General features: G+C 42.4%; 1 protein-coding gene across 6 annotated transcripts in view; it reads left to right on the forward strand.

The window, feature by feature from the left end:
- Positions 1-13499, forward strand: part of FBXO16 (F-box protein 16) — a 58466-nt gene extending 44967 nt beyond the window's left edge. For 4 of the 6 annotated variants that reach the window (XM_038573718.1, XM_038573715.1, XM_038573717.1 and 1 more), the window contains one exon: positions 11876-13499. In XM_038573718.1, coding sequence (XP_038429646.1) covers positions 11876-12034 — 159 coding nt within the window. In that variant the 3' untranslated portion in view covers positions 12035-13499. Of the gene's footprint in view, positions 1-4723; positions 4761-11153; positions 11180-11875 lie in introns of those variants that run through there. The other 2 variants (XM_038573719.1, XM_038573721.1) reach the window with 2 other exon arrangements.
- The last annotated feature ends 5138 nt before the right edge of the window (positions 13500-18637 follow it).

An 18637-nucleotide genomic window follows, 5' to 3' on the forward strand; every position in this document is an offset into this window, starting at 1 on the left:
AAGATCTCAAAAGTCTAGAAGACCACGAAAACAAAAGCCCCTGGGACAATTCACAAAAAACCCAAAGGTGGGTTTTGGACTTGCCCAGACCTGGAGGTAGACTTAGAGGATCCTGGCTGACATCTTGTTTCATCTCATTTTTTTTTCTTTTTCTTACCAAGTGAAGTATAAAAACCTTAAATACCTTTTATCTCACTTTGAACTTTTGCTTGGAGATTAGAAGTCTTCACTTTCTAGGTTCTGATTTGGCCACAGATTTCAAAGAGCTTGCTGTTTCAGGGCATTCACCTAAATCCAAGTAACAAAAGCCTCTAATTGCCTGCTTACTCTAATTGCTTTAGATAACAACTTATCGTTTTCTGTGCTCTGCTAATTCCAGCCTCTGCACTTACCTTCTTCAACACTTTCCAAGATAACTTGATTCTTAGTATTCTAAGAATACTAAAGGTTTTTAAAATGCTTCTGCAAGCTTCCTCACCTTTTTCTTTCTCACCTTCTCTGAGTCAGAAGAGGAGGAAAAAAAGAATAGACTCTAAATCGATACCTGATTCTTGTCATGGAAAGAACAATGGTTTAAGAATCAGAAAACCCAGAGTTCTGGCCTCCACTCTATAATTAACTGGCAATGAGTTTTCATTTTCCCATTTATGAAATGAGAGTTTGGATTCCAACATCTTTAAAATCCATCCCAGCCTACGGTCTGGAGCAGTGGGACCTCACAGTCCCCTATAAATGTTCTCTCCCCACTCTCTTCTGATACCTGAGGGACACAGCTGAAGCTCAAGTGACTTTTTTTTTTTTTTAAGATTTTGTTTATTTATACATGAGAGACACAGATAGAGAGAGAGGCAGAGACACAGGCAGAGGGAGAAGCAGGCTCCATGCAGGGAGCCCGATGCAGGACTCCATCCCGGGACTCCAGGATCAGGCCCTGGGCTGAAGGCGGTAACAAACCGCTGAGCCACCCAGGGATCCCTCAAGTGACTTTATATAAAATTTTAGTGTGAATCCATCACACTATAAGGGAAGGGAGAAGAAATGTGTGGGAAATATCAGAAAGGGAGACAGAACATAAAGACTCCTAACTCGGGATCCCTGGGTTGCGCAGCGGTTTGGCGCCTGCCTTTGGCCCAGGGCACGATCCTGGAGACCCAGGATCGAATCCCATATCGGGCTCCCGGTGCATGGAGCCTGCTTCTCCCTCTGCCTGTGTCTCTGCCTCTCTCTCTCTCTCTCTCTCTCTCTCTCTCTCTCTCTGTGACTATCATAAATAAATAAAAATTAAAAAAAAAAAAAGACTCCTAACTCTGGGAAACAAACTAGGGGTGGTGGAAGGGGAGGAGGGCGGGGGGTGGGGGTGAATGGGTGACGGGCACTGAGGGGGGCACTTGACGGGATGAGCACTGGGTGTTATTCTGTATGTTGGTAAATTGAACACCAATAAAAAATAAATTTATTTAAAAAAAAAAAGAATCCATCACACTCGTGAATTCTGATTATCAACCAATCAAAACCAGTTTCTGTCTCTGTCTTTTACTTGGAGCTTTAGAAAATACATTGGATTCTAAACAGAAGTATTTACCAAACAATTGTATGCTCTGGTTTCCTGGCAGTCTTTTTTTTTTTTTTTAATTTATTTTTTATTGGTGTTCAATTTGCTAACATACAGAATAACCCCCAGTGCCCGTCACCCATTCAGTCTTTAATAGATTTCTTTAATTGTATGCTCTGGTTTCTGGCAGTCTTTAATAGATTTCTTTAGAATTCTGATGACTTCCCCAGGTATTTGTTTTCTTTTTTTATTTTTTTTATTTTTGATTTTTTAAATTTATTTATGATAGTCACACACACACACACAGAGAGAGAGAGAGAGAGAGAGAGAGAGAGAGGCAGAGACATAGGCAGAGGGAGAAGCAGGCTCCATGCACCGGGAGCCCGATGTGAGATTCGATCCTGGGTCTCCAGGATCGCGCCCTGGGCCAAAGGCAGGCGCCAAACCGCTGCGCCACCCAGGGATCCCTGTTTTCTAACATATATTTGGTTTGGATGTATAGAACTAGAAATCTCTACAGAAGAGATTTTAAATCATTTACCTCCAGCAGTGAAATTCCTGAGAATTCCATTTGAAATGCAGAGTAAAAAAGAACATGGGCGGGTACTTGGGTGGCTCAGTTGGCTGGGCATCTGCCTTCAGCTCATGTTGTGATCCTGGAATCATGGGATCAAGTCCCACATTCCCCTGCTTCTCTTTCTGCTTCTCTCTCGAATGAATAAGTAAAATCTTTATTTAAAAAAAAAAAAAAGGAGGGATGCCTGGATGGCTCAGCGGTTGAGCACCTTCCTTCGGCCCAGGACATGATCCTGGAGTCCTGGGATGGAGTCCTACATCAGGCTCCCTGCATGGAGCCTGCTTCTCCCTCTGCCTGTGTCTCTGCCTCTCTCTCTCTCTCTCTCTGTGTCTCTCATGAGTAAATAAATAAAAATTTTTTAAAAAATAAAAAGAAAGAACATGGGCTTTGCAGTCAGACAGACTTGAGCTCTTTTACTAAATGGTGTGACTTTGGATAAGTTACTAGACCTTTCCGAGCCTTCATTTTTTCATCTGTAAAATGGGAATAATGATTCCTTCCTTGCAGGATTGTGATTTGGGTCACTTATTAACCTCTGGGACGCTCTGTTTCCTCACAGGCAAAATGGAGTTAGTAGTAATGACACTAACCTCACAAAGTTGGGAGGGGGGATGTAAAGCATTTAGCATAGGCCTTGCTCAAAGAAGCAGTCAGTAAATAGCTGGTAAGAGTAATGGCAATAACCAAGGTCAAAATCCCACCACAGGACAGCCTGAGGCTGCAGGAGGGAGAGCACTCATGATAAGAAGCTATAGCAAGAGAGGTCAGCCAGGCAGCCGGGGGTCCTTGGCACAAGTCTCTAACCTGTGAAATAAGCTTATTTTTCTTGCTTTTACTTTTGGTTCCCCTCAGTTTTCTTTATCTCCCTTTGTCTTTTCTTCCTCTCACAGTTTCCACTATATGAAAAATGGTTGCATCCGTAGTTATATATTGAAATGTGAGCCACGTATTTCTTTTTTCCTGCATGGTCTCTGTACAGTCTTGTGCCTACGCATATGTTCATGCACTCATTACTCATCAGTGTTGGGTTTTTTATTCCACACTCAGGCTGAACAGAGCACACATGTTGAACTCAGCGCTGTGAATTCTGTACTACACGCACTCCACTGCTTGTCAATTACAATATTAGTGGTTGTTAATTTTTGATACCCAAGAGAAGAAAGGACCTAATTGCTAACAATCCTGGGGGAAAAATTAACTCTCAGGCAGGACCACTATTTAGAATCTGCATTTATCCTTTACCTCTAAGAGAGCATAGTTTTCTTGTTCTGTCTTGTTATCTCTTGTTTTATGATGCTATGTATAATGAATTACCCTGGTATATCCAACAGGAATGACTCTACCTACTTCTCTTTCACTGAATATTTAGACTGTGGCATCATGGCTACTCATTTTTAAGAGTTACATACAAAATATTTGACACAAATTGGCTTCTCTTTGGGATCTACATTGTGAGTTATGTAATATTATTAGTTACATACATGTTAGTTATGACAGATATTTAATCACTGTTACTTCTGGGGTTTTAAAAATATATGAGCTGGCTGGCTGGCTGAATCAGTAGAGCATGTGATTCTTGACCTCAGGGTTGTGAGTTTAAGCCCCACTTTAGACCCAGGGCTCGCTTACAAAAATTATATATATATAATAATTTTTATTATATATATATAATATATATATGTATGTGTATTATGTATATATAATTTTGTAATATAGTATTTCACCACAAACTACAGTACAAGCCAATTTTCTAAGACATAGCTGTTTAGAAATCCGAGTTCACGATCATTGCTAACAAATAACCCTTTGAACTTCATGGCCTGTGCACATTTTGCAACATATTCCTGCCTTCCTTCACTTGGGAGACCTATTGGTGCCATCACAGAGTCTTGGATTTAAATTTTAAAACCTGGCCTAGGGTTGCTTAGCCTTCCTTCGCAGCTCACAGCTTTACCCCAAGATTACTTAAAAGATAAACCAACAGCAAAGACAGACCTGTGGCTTCTTTAAAATTCTGTTGATGATTTTTCCCCAACATGTTCCCTCTGTTTCTCACAGAAGCAGAGTGAGCTAGGAAGAAAAGGGAACACCTCCTCCATAGTGTTGAACGAAGCAGGGGCCCCCTGGAAGACTGACCACACAGGTCTGGGCAGCAACTTGGGATCCTAAGCAGGCAAGAGAACAGCAGGGATCCTCCTCCCAGAATTCCCAGATTGAAAAATCCAGGGAGCAGCCCCATCCTAGAGATTAAGCAAAAGTTGAAGTGAAGCCAGGATGAGTAGTCATTCCTTTTAAAATCTCTTCCAAAAGGAAACCCCTCTAGGTGGGTATCCCCATCAGTGACCCTTACTTATTGCTCAGTCCCCAACCTGTGTTGAGGCAATTTATAGGAATGAGTTGAAGCTGACTAAAACAAACACTTCAGATTTTATGATTTTCAAACACAATAGTCCATATTTATATGTACTACTACCATATTACTCTTGAATTAAGTGTCATAAAATGTTGAGGGTAGATATTTAAAAGGGGGGAAGTGGGTAAAATCTACAGAGTGAAGATTGTCACCTTCTTTACCTTACTTTACCATATCACAGGCTTGAGAAGATTAAATGAAATAATGTCACCTGAGTGGCTCAGTCAGTTCAGCATCCGACTCTTGATCTCAGGTCATGATCTCAGGGTGTTGAGTTCAAGCTCTGAGTCGGGCTCCATGCTGGGTGTAAAGCCTACTTAAAAAAAATCTAAAAATTTCCCCGAATAGCCAGGGGAATATTAAAAAACAAAACCCAGAGCCAGGGACATCACAATGCCAGATTTCAGGTTATACTACAAAGCTGTGATCATCAAGACAGTGTGGTACTGGCACAAAAACAGACCCATAGATCAATGGAACAGAATAGAGAATCCAGAAATGGGTCCTCAACTCTATGGTCAACTAATATTCGACAAAGCAGGAAAGACCATCCACTGGAAAAAAGTCTCTTAAATAAATGGTTCTGGGAAAATTGGACAGCCACATGCAGAAGAATGAAACTAGACCACTCTCTTACACCATACACAAAGATACACTCAAAATGGATGAAAGATCTAAATGTGAGACAAGAATCCATCAAAATCCTAGAGGAGAACACAGGCAACACCCTTTTTTGAACTTGGCCACAGCAACTTCTTGCAAGATACATCTGTGAAGGCAAGGGAAACAAAAGCAAAAATGAATTATTGGGACTTAAGATAAAAAGCTTCTGCACAGGGATCCCTGGGTGGCGCAGCGGTTTAGCGCCTGCCTTTGGCCCAGGGCGCGATCCTGGAGACCCGGGATCGAATCCCACGTCAGGCTCCCGGTGCATGGAGACTGCTTCTCCCTCTGCCTGTGTCTCTGCCTCTCTCTCTCTCTGTGACTGTCATAAATAAATAAAAATTAAAAAAAAAAGCTTCTGCACAGCAAAGGAAACAGTAAACAAAACTAAAAGACAACCTACAGAATGGGAGAAGATATTTGCAAATGACATATCAGATAAAGGGCTAGTAGTATCCAAGATCTATAGAGAACTTATTAGGGACACCTGGGTAGCTCAGTGGTTGAGCGTCTGCCTTCAGCCCAGGACATGATCCTGGAGTCCGGGATCAAGTCCCACATCGAGCTCCCTGCATGGAGTCTGCTTCTCCCTCTGCCTGTGTCTCTGCCTCTCTCTGTGTGTCTCTCATGAGTGAATAAACAAAATCTTAAAAAAAAAAAGAACTTATTAAACTCAACAGCAAAGAAACAAACAATCCAATTATGAAATGGGCAAAAGACATGAACAGAAATTTCACAGAGGAAGACATAGACATGGCCAACAACCACATGAGAAAATGCTCCGCATCACTTGCCATCAGGAAAATACAAATCAAAACCACAAATACCACCTCACACCAGTGAGAATGGTGAAAGTTAACAAGACAGGAAACAACAAATGTTGGAGAGGATGTGGAGAAAGGGGAACCCCTCTTGCACAATTGGTGGGAATGTGAACTGGTACAGCCACTCTGGAAAACTGTGTGGAGGTTCCTCAAAGAGTTAAAAATAGAACTGCCCTATGACCCAGCAATTGTACTGCTGGGGATTTACCCCAAAGATACAGATGCAATGAAATGGCAGGACACCTGCACCCCAATGTTTATAGCAGCAATGTCCACAATAGCCAAACTGTGGAAGGAGCCTCGGTGTCCATCAAAAGATGAATGGATAAAGAAGATGTGGTCTATGTATACAATGGAATATTACTCAGCCATTAGAAACGACAAATACCCACCATTTGCTTCAATGTGGATGGGACTGGAGGGTATTATGCTGGGTGAAGTAAGTTAATCGGAGAAGGACAAACATTATATGGTCTCGTTCATTTGGGGAATATAAAAAATTAGTGAAAGGGAATAAAGGGGAAAGGAAAGAAAATGAGTGGAAATATCAGTAAGGATGACAGAACATGAGAGACTCCTAACTCTGGGAAACAAACAAGGAGTGTAAATGTCAGTGAGGGTGACAAAACATGAGAGACCTAACTCTGGGAAATGAACAAGGGGTAGTGGAAGGGGAAGTGGGTGGGTGGTTGGGGTGACTGGGTGATGGGCACTGAGGGGGCACTTGGTGGGATGAGCACTGAGTGTTATGCTGTATGTTAGCAAATTGAACACCAATAACAAAAATAATTTTAAAAAATTAAAAATTTAACACATTAAAAAAAGAAATAATAAATGTATGGCATTTTTTTAATGTATGGCATTAGATATTTGCAATTGGGGCTGGTGGGGTGGTATTTCTAGAAGAATGATTGGCACACTTCAGGGACTATCATTATTGTTACTATATTTATCTCTTTTCCATATCCACATAATCATTTACCTAATCTATTCTCTTATGTGCATTTATCCAATAGTGTTGTATCAGTGATCATTTGCAAATTTTTGCAAATAACATGAATGGAGAATCAGAAAATGAAATTCACTGGGGAGTGACAGATACAGGGATATATTCAAGCTGGTATACACAAGTTATTCCAGGTGATAGCCCTTCTTGGGCCTTCACCTGCTGTAGGGTCCTACTCCTTCTTGGGACGCTCAGCCTCAATAGCCTCTCCCCATTCTCACTCTTCTGTGCCTAATAAAATGACCATCCAGCCTGAAGATAGGAATTTTCTATTCCTACTTCAATGTCCACTTGCAAGGTGCTTTCAGCCACTGCCCTGAAATGAAAGAGGAATCATTGGTCCGTTTATTCACTTATCCCACAAGTACTTTACAGGTGCAAGAGTGGGTGCTAGGGACACAACTATAACAAGATACAGTCCTTGCCTTCCAGGAGCTACATGCTGGAGGAGGAAAGCTTCCTGTCAAGGAAGGGGTAACTCCTAGGTGTCTGGGTTGGGCAATTGTGTTAATGCTCATGCCACCCACTGAGATTGGAAATGCAGCAGGACATGCTAGGTGTGAGGTACCCGTGGGACAACAAGTATATGTATTCAGAAGAGAGCTGAATTTATGACCCAAGAGTTCAGGAGGGACAGAGGGGCAAGAGATATAAATCTAGCAGTTGAAGACATAGGCACTGATTGCCTAGGAAGTGGGCCTGGAGAATTCTATTGTGTAAAGCATGGCCTTATATTTCTCTTCTATGTCCTTGCATTTAAAGACATGCTGACACCAATTGGTGATATTATTGAGTAAATATTTCTAGAAAAAGAACAGTAAGGGGGCACCTTGCTGCCTTAGTTGGTAGAGCACATGACTCTTGACCTCGGGCTTATAGGTTCAAGCCCCACACTGAGTGTAGAAGTTATTTAAAAATGAAATCTTTAGGGATCCCTGGGTGGCTCAGTGGTTTAGTGCCTGCCTTCAGCCCAGGGCGTGATCCTGAAGTCCTGGGATCTAGTCCCACATCTGGCTCCCTGCATGGAGCCTGCTTCTCCCTCTGCCTGTGTCTCTGCCTCTCTCTCTCTCTCTCTCTTTCTCTGTGTCTCTCATGAATAAATAAAATCTTAAGAAAATAAATAAATAAAATCTTTAAAAGAAAAGGAAACAGTAAGATCAACAGTGAGAAAAATCTATTTATTTATTTATTTATTTATTTATTTATTTATTTATTTATTTAGAGCTCACATGAGCAGTGAGGGGCAGAGGGAGAGAAAGAGAATGTCAAGCAGACTCTGCACTGAGCTCAGAGCCTGATGTTGGGGCTTGATCCCATGACCCTGAGATCATGACCTGAGCTGAAATCAGAAGTCAGACACTTAACCAACTGAGGCACTCAGAAACCCTGAGAAAAATAATTATAGATGGTCCCTGGCTCTCAGTGGTTTAACTTATGACTTTTTCAGCTTTATGATGGTGCAAAAGCAGTACACATTCAGTAAAAACCATACTTTGAGATTTGGATTTTGATCTTTTCCCAGGCTAGTGATAGGCAGTATGACACTCTCATCTCATGATGCAGGTTGGTGGCAACTGCAGCTCCAGTCAGTCACACAGTCACAAGAGTAAACAACTGATACACTTAAAACCAGTCTGTACCCACAGAACCATTCTGCTTCTCACTTTTGGTACAATATTCAATACATTACATGAGCTATTCCATACTTTATCATAAAATTGACTTTGTGTTTGATGATTTTGCCCACCTGTAGGCCAACGTAAGTGTCCTGAGCATGTTTAACGTAGGCTAGGCTGAGCTATAATCAGTAGATTAGGTATATTAAATGCATTTTTTACTTAAAATATTTTTAATTCATGATGTGTTTATCAGGACATAACCCCATCATAGGTTGAGAAAGATCTGTAGGCTGGTTCCATCCTTCTTTGTGGGAATAGTAAGGAAAAGCGGTAACAGATACACCTGCACATAAGTAAAGATAATTTATAACAACATTGCTTGTAAGAGCAACCCCATCCTACTGGGATTTTTATGGAGGCTCCATCATGGAGGCATGATCAATTATCAAGTCCATTTCTAGCCCCTCTCCCCTCTCCAGAGGATGGTGAGTGGGGCTGAAAATTCTAAGCTTCTAATAATGGCTTGGGCTTTCTGGTAATCAGCCCCCATCCAGGAGCCCATCCAGAGTCACCTCAATAGAAAAAAAGATACTCCTAAGTGTTCTTATCACTTAGGAAATTACAAGGGTTTGAGGAGCTTCGTGCCAGGAACATGGGACCAAGACTAATATGTATTCTTCTATTATCTCATACCCAATGTTAGCATACAAGAAATTCCCAGTTATTTCAACCAGATCATCAGATGCTTTAGATCAATATCTGAGACTGTCAGATTTATACCTTTTTTATGTAACCTCCCCATGTTTTCCTCTTAAATCTTATCTTTTCTCTTGTAATGATGGACATTAAAGCCTTAAAATGAAAAGGGTCTGCAAATTTGTTTTCAGAGACAGAAAGAAAGGGTGGATTTAACAAGATGATTTTCCCAGAGCCCATCTTAGAGGGAAGAGAAACCCAACAGTCTGGATAGGTGGTGACAATTACCAAGGGTGGGGGGCGTCTGTGTGTGTGGGGGTAGGGTGAATCCCTGCAACCTGCCTTGGCTAAAAAGGAGATCTTGAGAGGAACCTGCCTGAGCATGTGAACTCCCCACCCTCCCACCTCCACCCCGGGGGAACTTAGGAAAAAGGGGTTCCTCAAATGCAGTGGCAGTGATAAATCAGCTTTGCAAAGTAATAGGATTAAATTCAAAACTGTTACAGGTGATGTGTGACTAGCCCGTGCTTGTATCCTAGAGAGCTAGGCCTTTTCTTCATTCAACAGGTATTATTTTATTTTTATTGTTACTAAGATAGCACAAAGGGAACACCTCTGTTTGTTCTCTTACCTTAGGTTGATCTTAGAACAACACCAAAAATGCTTACTGTACACTGATCTTTTTTTTTTTTTTTTTTTTTTTTTTACTGTACACTGATCTTGAAACAACCCTGAAAGCTTCAAAGGAGGGAAGATTATTTGCACCCATTTCTTCCACCTTTTCCTCTCCAATTCTAACAACTTGCTACATTTAATCCCAGCTTTGCCTACTTTTTCCCAGAAAAATCATCAATGAACTATGGATCTACTATAGGAACCCGTAGATTCATTGAAGTATAAGATCCCAGCTTTGGGGGATCCCTGGGTGGCGCAGCGGTTTGGCGCCTGCCTTTGGCCCAGGGCGCGATCCTGGAGACCCGGGATCGAGTCCCACGTCAGGCTCCCGGTGCATAGAGCCTGCTTCTCCCTCTGCCTATGTCTCTGCCTCTCTCTCTCTCTCTCTGTGTGACTATCATAAAAAAAAAAAAAAAAAAAAAATCCCAGCTTTGTTCTCAGAGTTTGCGATTTTGTCAGGAGACAAATGATTACAGTCAGGAGTGAATGCTAATGTCCAAGAACATATGTTCAATGCCAAGTCCATAATAATGACTTCCAGAATCCAGCTGAGGCAGAAATCCCTGAGGGTCAAGAAACCCAAGCTTCTTGGAGAAGGTGGACCTCAAAGGACAGGTTAGATTTAAATAAAGAATAGAGTATGTGAAGCTGGTATAGGGTGTGAGGTAAGACCAGTCCGTTTGGGGCATCTTTGTGGAATAATGAGGGACCCAGTTCCCTGGACAAGAGGACAGGAGACAACAGTCATTGGATGAAGTGGTTTCTGATTCAGTGAAAGTCTAAAGTAGGATTTCCCCAGATTAATGGAAACCCTGTGTGTTTCGAACATATCTAGTAGAGCATGAGAAGGATATAATACATGATCTGATGGTTGGGACATGCCAGCTGGATATGGAATCATGGGACCAAGATTGTGTTCAGGGAAGGTTACGGTATCTGCATATCTGTCCCACTTCCTTATGTCTCTCTGTACAGTAGGGGCCAATGTTAAGAGTGAACTTACAAAAAAAAAAAAAAGGAGTGAACTTACAAGAGTCCATCGCTTATGCTCCCTGCAAGCTCAGCTTGTGATCTTTCTTTCTCTTGTCGTCTCCAACTTTCCTTCTTCCCTTTCCTGCTCCCGGCCAGATGTCCAGGAGAAATCCTTTCTCACTGTGAGTTTTGGTTGGAATGTCAACCTGCAACATTTTCCTTTTTAGAGTGAATGTGTGCATGTACAGATTAGTTGAGAGTGTAAAATATGGAAACTCTACCAATACTCACCTGCCTGAGAGCCGCAAGACTCCAGACCTGGCTGACACCTTTTTTGCGCTGTGAACTTGAGCTGGCACTTAAATAGCCCGTTCTTGGGTTTCATTTATTTGTAAAATGGAGATGCTAATACTTCCCTACCTACCTTGCAGAATTTTCTTGAGGTTCAAATGAAAGTATGGTTGTGAAAGCACTCTGGAGACAAAAAAAAACTGATGTTAGCTCAAGGTGAAGATTGCATGGGGGCTAGGGGTGGTGACATTGAGAAAGCCTCAATAAATCCCATCCAGCCCTACAATTTGATAAAGTTGTTTTGTATCATTAAAATAAGTTAACTAGGGATCCCTGGGTGGCGCAGCGGTTTGGCGCCTGCCTTTGGCCCAGGGCGCGATCCTGGAGATCCGGGATCGAATCCCACATCAGGCTCCCGGTGCATGGAGCCTGCTTCTCCCTCTGCCTGTGTCTCTGCCTCTCTCTCTCTCTCTGTGACTATCATAAATAAATAAAAATTAAAAAAAAATTTAAAATAAGTTAACTATATAGCTTCCTCTCTGATGTTTTAGTGGCTGTCACTCAAATGATGTCTTTTTCCTCCCCAGATATCCCTAAGTGCAGAACCCAGCGCCCCTCTACAAGTTCCCACTCATCTTGCTTGGTCTCCTCATTGGTGGGCAGGGCTCCCAGCCACCGAAGCAGCAACGAAAATCCTCATGCATCATCTTCAGAGGCACTCTGGACTTCAGGCTTTACCCAGCTAGGCTCCTGATCTGAAGTCAATTTAGATATGTGAAAGGATTTTGATAGAATGACAAGGTGTTCTACACACTGGAGAGTTGGGTGTTACTTGAGTCCTCTATTAGAGGACTATTACTAACTTTCAGCTTAGGTACCCACTTGGCAAAGGGAGTTCTCAGTATCTCTATAAAAGGTATTCATGGCATAAGTGCTGATATAGTTACAAACCTAGATATAAATGTGAGGATAGATACCATGGGATTGATAAAGGGACATAGAATAGCTACAGTGGTAATATTGGGTATAGGGGGCAGGGTCCCAGAAGGATACAGACAGCATACTCCCAAGGCTAGTTTAATGAGCAGTTTAATGAAGGGGCTGTTTCCCATGGTGTCTCACTGGCTAGGGCTCCATCACAAAATACCACTGTCTTCATCTGTTCCAGCTGCTATAACAAAAATACCATAGATGGGTAGCTTATAAACAACATACATTTATTTTCTCACAGTTCTAGAGACTGGGAGCTCTAAGATCAAGATGTCAGCAGGATTGGTTACTTCTGAGGCCTCTCTCCTTGGCTTGTGAGTGGCCACCTTCTCCTTGTGTCTTCATATGGTCTTCTTCTGGGCAGGTCTGTGTCCTAATCTCCTCTTATTATAAGGATACAAGTCAGAATAGATTAGGGCCTGCCCATATGACCTCATTTAACCTTAATTACCTCTTTGAAGACTTCATCTCCAAAGATAGTCACATTCTGAGGTCCTGGGGGTTAAGACTTGAATATAGGAGTTTAGATGGGGGGTGGAGGCTAAGGGGGTGGGACACAATTCAGCCCACAACAACACTGTAGGGAGAAGTAAGAGAATCAAGATGAGATGGTGAAGCACCTAGGAACTAGCAACAGTGGAAGCCTCTGTCATCCTGTGGCCTGAAGAGGCAAGACAAGAGGGAAAGGGCCTTTTGTTCCTAGAACCCATGAGAGCTGTAGCCACAGGAGAAGGGCCGCCCAGTGAGATATATACTCTATGATGGAGGAACACAGTCACTGTTAAAAACAAGGCCTAGCAGGGAAGGGAGAGGGAGAAGTCCCAACCCCTCTCTCCCTATCCCTTGACACTCCAACAGCACTTGCCTCTCATCCAGAAGTCAGAGCACAAAGAAGCCTGGGGAGAAATGTGTCTAGGTGTGGTGGAAGGGGTATTATATGGGTGAGACAGTGAGGAATAACTAGCACAATGGGGCGAAATGTAAAAATTTTTGAAGAAGGAATTATAATTGATATTCAAGCAATGTGAATGGGCTTCAAAGGGTAATTGGAAAACAGAAAATGTTACTTAGCTGCAAAAATATTAGTTATATGTTCTAAACTAAACCACCTACTCATGTAACCATTTCAAGGTCCCAGAAGTTACCATTCTAGGATACTTACTTACCTAGTTAAGTATAATGATAGAAAACCAAATGTTTGTCAATAATGTTGAACACTAATATGTATATATGTGTATATATATATATATATATATATATATATATGTATGTGTATATATATATATATATATACACATACTTGTTTTTGAATGGTTCAAAATGATGGCCTGGAAGGATGGCCCAGGATACAGTGGTTTGGATGCCCAAATGATTGGTATAGGACAAAACATGCCCAACTTACAATTGATTAGTTTGCACCACCCAAGGTGATATTAAACATGACACTGAGGCAGAGAAGAAAAAATATATATACCTGGGATGAGACCTGGTATTCCTCCCATGGGCAAAGCAGATGACTATTAGTTAAGATTACTTCTTCATGAAGGCTGAGCCCTCATGGTCAGCTCCCAGGAGTCAGGGGCAGCTGGGTAGCTGGGAGGCCTACAGCTCCAGGATTCTGCACTGCTTTGTCCCATTGAGCCCCCTGGATTATGTCAGGATCCAGTCACATCGTGGGCATAAATTTGAATGGGCCGGTCTGGAGTGTGTCTGTGTCTCTTCTGAAATAAACCAGAATCTTCTGGGGCAAGGACCTATCAAGAGAAGGAAGGGCTCGTCTAGTACTAGTGGCTACATCTTGTCTTAAGCTGTAGTTAGGTTATCTATTTCTATAAAACAAACCAGCCCCAAATTTAGTTGCTTACAATAACAGTCTGTCATTCCCCTCATAAATCAGCAGTTTGGGAGCGTTCTGGGGAGGAGCTTGTCTCTGATCCGTACAATATCATCCTCTGAGTCCTCCTGACAGAGGGCTGGAAGGTCCAATCCCAAGATGGTCTAGAGACATGGCTGGGAAGTGCATGCTAGCCTTTCACTGGGCGTTCAGCCAGAGATGAGGGCAGGGGCCCCTGCTCCTCTTCATCTGGGCTAGGGTTCTCATAGTATGGGGGCTGGGTTCTACGGAAGAGCATCCCAAGAGAGAGACAAGTGGGCTCTGAATCACCTCTTTTGTCCTAGCCTCAGAAGTTTCTCCATTATGCCCTGATGACCACAGAGGCTTATCCAGTTTCAAGCAGAGCAGGCATAGACTTTACAGAATTGTAAGGTTCTGGAAGAACATGTGGGATAGGAAATATAATTGTGACTATTTTGGAACAGACTGCCTCAGGATGGTTCCCTGTGTGACCCTTACTTGTCATTAGCCACAGCATAGTTATATGAACAAGGCACATCCCCTGTATTAGTCTGCTTGGGCTGCTATAACAAAATACCACTGACTGGGTGGCTTAAACAACAGACATTTATTTTCTCATAGTTTTGGAGGCTGGAAGTCCAAGATCAAGGTGTTGGCACAGTTGGCATCTTGCGAGACCTCTCTTTTGGGGTTACCTCTTCTCTGTGTGCTCATATGCCCTTTCCTTGGTACCTGTGCAGAGAGAGAGAGAGAAAGAGAGAGAGAGAGAGGTTTCTATGGTTTCTCTTCTTATAAAGACACCAGTCATATGAAATCAGGACCCCACACTTATGGCCTGATTTAACCTTAATTATTTCCTTAGTGGCCTCATCTCCAAAACAGTCACACTAAGGGTTCAACCTATGAATTTGCATGGGGATGCAAGCATTGGACTTTTAACATCGCCCAGAGTGATATGAATTAGATGACAATGGAGAAAGATAGATTTCTCTTGATATTTGTTAATTTGAGAAAACTTGATTGAACTCCAACCTTGTGCCAGACTCTCTGCTAGGCTCTGCTAGGGAATGTAGGTAGGAGGCATCCTGCCTTTAATGGGTTTATAACCCATTTATAGTTTATGAGGGAGACAAAGCAGCCATTAAAATAGAGCAGTAGCTGCAAGGAGCACAGGCTGCTACAGCTTTGGGAAGGGACAAATAAACCACTCCACATGGAGCTGCACAAGTGGTGTCCAAGCAGAAATGGAGGAAGTGGTATTGAGTAGTAAATAGGAAGTGTGACAGATGAAGCATTTGGGAGAAATGAATAAACCATACAGAGACCCAAGGCAAAACTAGGGTGACTGCCATCCTGGTTTGCCCAGAGCTGGCCTGGTCTTAGGGCTGAAGTCCCACATGTAACAACACCTCACTCACTGTGCCTGGTCTATGGCACTGTAAATAGTTGGGTATGGCTGGCACATAGAGGAAGTGGGGTGGCAGCAGGGTTGGTGAGAGAGCAAGCTGAAAAAGTAGGCAGGAGTCCAAACAGGAACCAAGCCATGCTAAGTTTAGACTTCATCTTGAAAGAAGTTGAACAATGGGGGCGCCTGGGTGGCTCAGATGGTTAAGTGTCTGCCTTTGGCTCAGATCATGATCCCAGGGTCTTGGGATTGAGCCCCCTGTTGGGCTCCAGCTCAGCTCAGCAAGGAGTCTGCTTCTCTCTCTCTCCCTCTGCATCTCCCCCTGCTTGTTCTCTCTCTCGCTCTTTCTCTCTCTCTTTCTGTCAAGTGAACAAATAAAATCTTTAAGAAAAAAACAGAAAGAAGTTGAGCGATCAATAGGTGACCTTAAGCAAGGGAGCGACTGGCTAAGACGTAGATGTAGGAAGAGCTCCAACTGCTGCATAATTAAGAAAAGGGACAATTCTATAGGCTGGTCAAGAAGCCATTGCACGGGGATAGAGAAAACCCTAGGATTTAGAATATCTTAAGGAGAAGTAATAGAACTTAGAAATACAAATAAGACATTCAAGCATGACTCTCAGGTTTCTGGTTTGGGCAATTGCAAAAAGTCTTGGGAAGTAATTTGGATGGTTTGGAAAGACCTTCCCCACACCACCCTACACAAGAATACCAGCAAAGCAGCTATTCTTCGGCTTCCCATATAGCTCTTATTGACCTAAAAATTCTCCATTGTGACACCAGTGACCCAGAAATCTCAACCAGAGCCACTAGACTTACAAGAACAGGAGGAGGCTGGGGGCAAGAGAGGGAAGAAGATGGGCATTTATTACACGTGATACTTCCTAAATGATTTATGTACTTGGTCTTACTTAATTTTTGCAAGAATATTTTGAGGTAGGCAGGTTGTTTTTCTCATTTTACCAGCTGCCAAATTTATAACAAAGTAATGTGCACAAGTGGCCACAGCTACAAGCAGCATAGCTGGGCTTTCAACCCAGAAGTGTTGGGCCATAAATACCTGATTTTTTACACCACGCTGTTTCCCTAATGAGCACTAGTTTCTACCTGATTGGATATTTTGCACATTTACTGTGATGCCTTGACTTCATCTGCCCTCAGCATTGAAGGATGAAGACCTAGGGAATGACTCTATCTACTCTAAGAGGCCAGCTGAGGTTGCTTTCAGGAGCAAGCATTGCAAGAACGCTTCTTAATCCTTTGTAACTGGTCCCCACACTTGTTATACATGCAAAAACTCTAAAGCCAGAGGTCCTGCGTGATTATCTTTGTGAGTATCAGGGCCAGGGGAAGCTATGGAGACAGTGTCCCAGTCAACAGCCAATTTAGGGAGGGAAGAAGTGTCGGGAGATGGAAGTCAAGAGATAAGGAGCTAGGAGAAGGACACAAAAGGGAAGAAAGGAACACGTGATGGGTGTCCAGGGCCTCCCTCCAAAAGACAGGTGAGCTTGTCTAGACCTTACAGGGTCTCTGGAAACCTCTAACAGCTGGACCCATACCGCCCCTACGTGGAGGCTGCCTTCCCAGGTCGGGGACACCCTGTACCTGCAGCCTTAGGAGAAACTCCAGTGCCAACCCCAGCTCCTTCTTAACCAGCGAGGTTTATATTCTGATATAAATCTTGACTTATCTCCTTCGAGGTCTTAATCTTCCTGTATTTACATAGTAGTCTATCCATCTTGCGTCTAGTATTCTGTTGTTATTTCTGCCTATCTTTTACTCTTCCCACCCGCCCGTCCACCCGCCTTATGGATTGGGAACTTTTCAGAGGACCCCAGTTTCACTCACTCTGTATTTTCACATTTTCTTAATGCAGGAGGGGTGTAACTGGAGTTTGTCGTCACGGGAATGTCATCTGAGGGTCTGAAATGTTCATTTCTCAGCTGGCTCCTTGATCCACTGACATTGACAGAGAAAGGACACAAGAGGGCGCTCCTTCCCCTCTAGCTCAGTCCAGCGAGCTGCTGCTCTTCTATTATTTCATACTCTTGAAAATTCAGACGTGACTGACCTCAGTGAGAACATATTTGTATTACTATTGGGGAGAGGTTTGAGGGAAATTTTGAATATTTATACAGACACCCTTAGGGAAATATGTGTTCAGCCCAGGTCTTTGATTTCATTCAAATCCAACAAAGACCCACCAAGTCAGTTTTTGAAAAACGTAAAGTCTAGGGAAGAAACCTGTGTTTTAAAAAGTAACCTTACACCCATTAGGATGGCTATTGTCGAAAACATCAAAAACAAGTGTTGGCAAGGAGGTGGGGAAATTGGAACCTTTGTGCCTTTGTTGCTGGGGTTGTAAAATGACAGATGCTATGGAAAAATTAAACATAGGATTAGTTTATGATCCAGCAATTCAGATATAATTGAGAACAGGGACTCAAAGAGATATTAGTATATCCATGTTCATAGCAGTATTACTTATAATAGCCAAAAGGTGGAAGCAACACAAGTGTCCATTGACAGATGAATGGATAAACAAAGTGTGGTTTATACATACACTGGAATATTATTTAGCCTTAGAAAGGAAGGAAATTCTGACACATGCTACATTATGCTAAATTAAAGAAGCCAGCCTGGCTGGCTCAGTCAGTAGAGCATGCATCTCTTGATCTTGGGATTGTGAGTTTGAGCCCTGGGTTGGGTGTAGAGATTACTTTTAAAAATAAAAATGTTTAAAAAAGAAGCCAGTTTCAAAGATACTGTATGATTCCAGTTATATTAGGTACCTAGAGCAGTCAAATTCAAAGAAATAAAAATAGAATAAATGTTTCTAGGGGCTGTGGAAGGGAAAAATGGGGAGTTAGTGTTTAGTGGGTACAAAGTTCCATTTTGGAAGATGGGTGGTGGTGATGGTTGCACAACAATGCGAATGTACTTAATACCACTGAATTGTACACTTAAAAATGGTTAAAATTGGGGAAAAAATGGTTAAAATGGTAAATATTATGTCATGTGTGTTTTACTACACCAAAAAAGAATAAAGGGGGAAAACACTCAAAATGCATAGTTATCAGTACTAAAACAGAGGCAAGT

Source organism: Canis lupus, chromosome 25 (genome assembly GCF_011100685.1).
Source record: "Canis lupus familiaris isolate Mischka breed German Shepherd chromosome 25, alternate assembly UU_Cfam_GSD_1.0, whole genome shotgun sequence".
Classification (NCBI taxonomy): domain Eukaryota; kingdom Metazoa; phylum Chordata; class Mammalia; order Carnivora; family Canidae; genus Canis; species Canis lupus.